The sequence below is a fragment of the Diospyros lotus genome, chromosome 9 (genome assembly GCF_014633365.1).
Source record: "Diospyros lotus cultivar Yz01 chromosome 9, ASM1463336v1, whole genome shotgun sequence".
NCBI classification, from domain to species: Eukaryota; Viridiplantae; Streptophyta; class Magnoliopsida; order Ericales; family Ebenaceae; genus Diospyros; species Diospyros lotus.
The window spans coordinates 32,903,251-32,906,420 of record NC_068346.1 but is presented as its reverse complement, the minus strand read 5'-3'; the positions used below and the strand labels follow the sequence as shown (position 1 = coordinate 32,906,420).

General features: G+C 39.0%; 1 protein-coding gene across 1 annotated transcript; it reads left to right on the top strand.

Annotated features, from left to right (window-relative positions):
- Positions 1-1,187: 1,187 nt before the first annotated feature.
- On the top strand, positions 1,188-2,753 carry LOC127809494 (CASP-like protein 4C1). Its single transcript, XM_052348326.1, has 2 exons — positions 1,188-1,749; positions 2,164-2,753. Exons 1-2 carry the CDS (start codon positions 1,505-1,507, stop codon positions 2,525-2,527), a joined length of 609 nt encoding a protein of 202 aa, XP_052204286.1. The 5' UTR covers positions 1,188-1,504; the 3' UTR covers positions 2,528-2,753.
- The last annotated feature ends 417 nt before the right edge of the window (positions 2,754-3,170 follow it).

Here is a 3,170-nt window from a genome sequence, read left to right as displayed (position 1 = left end):
TTATGTGAATGTATGGTGGAACATTTTAGAATTTAAAGATTTTAAATTAAGCCAATTGAAAATGAAAAAAATAAGATGTAAGTGTTAATCAATGTAATGTAAAAAATTGAAAATCAAATCATCTTTAGAAATAGGCTAGTTAAAATCTCGAAGCAATTATTTAAAAAATCGATAGATTAATGAGAATAATTTTGATAGATTGAAGATATGATGGTTAAAATAAAAAAGTTTGTCCAATCTTTGAAAAGGGTAAATCACTCATCCCTAAGGTTTGGACTAATAATTGAAAATGGTAATCCCACATTTTGGAAAGGGTAATCACCATTTTTGTCATTAATAGCATTGAACTACAACTTTCCCTTTTTCCCTTCCCCCTCGATTTCTCAATTGAGTCAAGGTTGAATCGTTTGAATACTTTGCTCTCTCTCATTCAACCATGGCCAAACCTATTGGGTGCAACAATGGATGGTTGAGCGAGCTCACTACTAAAGAAAAAGAACATTGGCCAATTGTGTCTCTTAAACGTGACAAATTGTCAAACTAGTTGTTTTAAGAAGACAACCATTACTAAAACAAATCGACACCATGGATTTAAGCCTTGTGAGAAAGACACTTATTAGTCATAATGATCATCAAAGAACAAATTGAACCCGTAGATTTAAGCCTTGTCACCATACTTACAACAAGGAAACAACATTGATATCAAAGAAAGGGACTGTTTAATTGCCTTTAATCGGGCTTGCTTTCTCTTATTTTCTCTATCTCCCCCTTCATTGTCATCGAGCTCATTCATAATTAAAATATTTTCTCTTTCTATTCTCACCCATGGATTTGAACTCTATTTTTCTCTATCATGGTATAAGTGTTTATACTATAAGAGAGGGGAAAGGAGAGAAAGAAAAAATAATTGCCAACAAGTTCAATTTTTTTTTGAGATTATCATATATATGTAGTGAAATTAGCATTGAGATTATCATAATAAGCTCGATATATATATATATAGGAAAAAAACAAGTTCAAATTTTCTACAGTTTGAGAAATAAAACGTAATTGAAAATGACATGAAGAAGTAGATAAAAGAAACTCCCGAGAGAGAGAGAGAGAGAGAGCAATGGGTACAACAATGCTTTGAGATGGAAAAGATGTTGAAAAGAGGGAACAAAAGCAAAAGCGGCAGTATACACTCACATTCTCTCCCCCTTCTTCCTCCCTCTCTGCCCAAGCCTAAAGTATACTCTCTCTCTCTCTCTCTCTCTCTCTCAATCCTTTTCTTTCTTTCTGCTTTATTTCCCCCTCCCCCCCCCCCAGCTTCCATCTAATTTCCTCTCTCTCTCTCTCATGGAAGTCATGCCATGTCCCGTGAAGACTCCGCATTTCCAAACCAAACTCAAAACGAATTTTCCAGAATAAAGTTGTTTACTTTCTCTACTCCTTGACTCTCTCTCTCTCTCTCTCTCTCATGACTTGTCCCAATCAGTATCGATTGCTCTACTGTTGAAGTGGAATGAGGTCTTCTCCAGCGGCCAACAATGGCGGCGAGACCCCGTCGCCGCGCCCCCGAATCCAGAGCCACCACCAGCCCCACTTTCAGTCCACCGTCTCAGCCCAGAAGCTCCGCCGCTTCAACTACTTCATCCTCGCGTCCCGCGCCGGCGCCTTCTGCTTCTCCTGCGCAGCTTTCATTTTTATGGTCATCAATCCCAGGGGCTCCGATTCCCCCCCTCGATGGTACCAGTTCGACGCCTTCAGGTACTTCCTTTCCATTTCCATCCCCCCTCCCCCACCTTGTTTGCTTGCCCAGAAATTCCAATTCGTTTTCTCGGGCGCCAAACGCATGGCCGGGTCGGCGGTCGGCCCTCCCCATGCCCTGCAATTTCTCTTTGTTTTCTGTTTCCCAGAAAATTTAGCGAAACAAATTTCGTTTCCAAATCAAAGAAATTAGCGAATAGTAGGCGAAATTGGCTTCCGCTGGCAAGCAAGAAGAATCCCAACCAATTTTCTCTTTTATTCCTCAAATTTCAAATTTTTTGAGGAAAAGCTCGCGCCCATTTGGCTCGTGCTTCCAGAACGAAACCAAAAAGTTGTCGAATTTTCCAGGCGACCAAACGGAGGGAGGGGGGCTGGGGCTTGAAATGAAACTAAAGCCAAGTGTGCGTGGTGCAGATACGTAGTGGCGGCGAATGCGATAGTGGCGGCGTACTCACTGTTCGAGATGTGGGCGTCGCTCTGGGAGATTTCGAGGGGAATCACATTGCTGCCGGAGATCGTCCAGGTCTGGTTCGATTTCGCCCACGACCAGGTGTTCGCCTACCTGCTCCTCTCCGCTGGCTCGGCGGCGACGGAGCTGGCCAGGACCCTCAAGACGGCCGACGGGGACACGTGTAGGGCGAGCAAGGCGTTCTGCGTGCAGACGGACATCGCCGTGGCCTTGGGATTCGCCGGATTCCTGTGCGTGGGGGTGTCGTCGCTGCTATCGGGGTTTCGGGTCGTCTGCTTCATAATCAACGGCTCTCGTTTCCATCTCTAGGATTTGGTTGGCTGCGTGGGAGTGCTGCTCTTTTAGCGTGCACCGTCCTCTGTATTTGATTTGATTTGCCCAATTTTTTTGGTTTGCAAATGGTAATGGATTGTTTGCCCATTGCTCATTGCTCTCTCTATACACTCTCTACTAATTAATTATTTCTTGTCTTTGTTGTGTAATTAATTTCCTAATTAATTCTAAATTATCATTTATTCATGTAAAATCGTTATTCAAATCATTATTTAAGTCTTCAAAAGAGTCGCAATAATTCTTGTATTTTAAAAATAACAAAAACTACTCTTATCGTTAAAAATCAATGTAAAATTATCGTTACGCTCATAGTTTTCTTATTTTTCTCTTCTTACTTAATATAAATTTTATTTTACAAAAATATAAATAAATTTAATTGTAAACTAAAAATATATATTCAAAAATATTTTAGAATTTTAAAAATATAAATCATAGAAAATATAAATTTATATTTTTCATTTCATAAAAATATGTTTAAGAAAATCTAATTCTAAAATATATATATTTTTCTAAAAATACATCTATATAAGTTTTATATGAAAATATTTGACGTATATATATATTTATTTAAAAATTGAAAACGCCATATATAAACTAAATGTACAGTTTAAAATCAAAA

Coding starts and splice junctions, on each gene's coding strand:
- LOC127809494 (XM_052348326.1), top strand. CDS start 1,505: ATGAGGTCTTCTCCAGCGGCCAACAATGGCGGCGAGACCCCGTCGCCG. Junction 1,750..2,163: donor TACCAGTTCGACGCCTTCAG/GTACTTCCTTTC, acceptor TGCGTGGTGCAG/ATACGTAGTGGCGGCGAATG.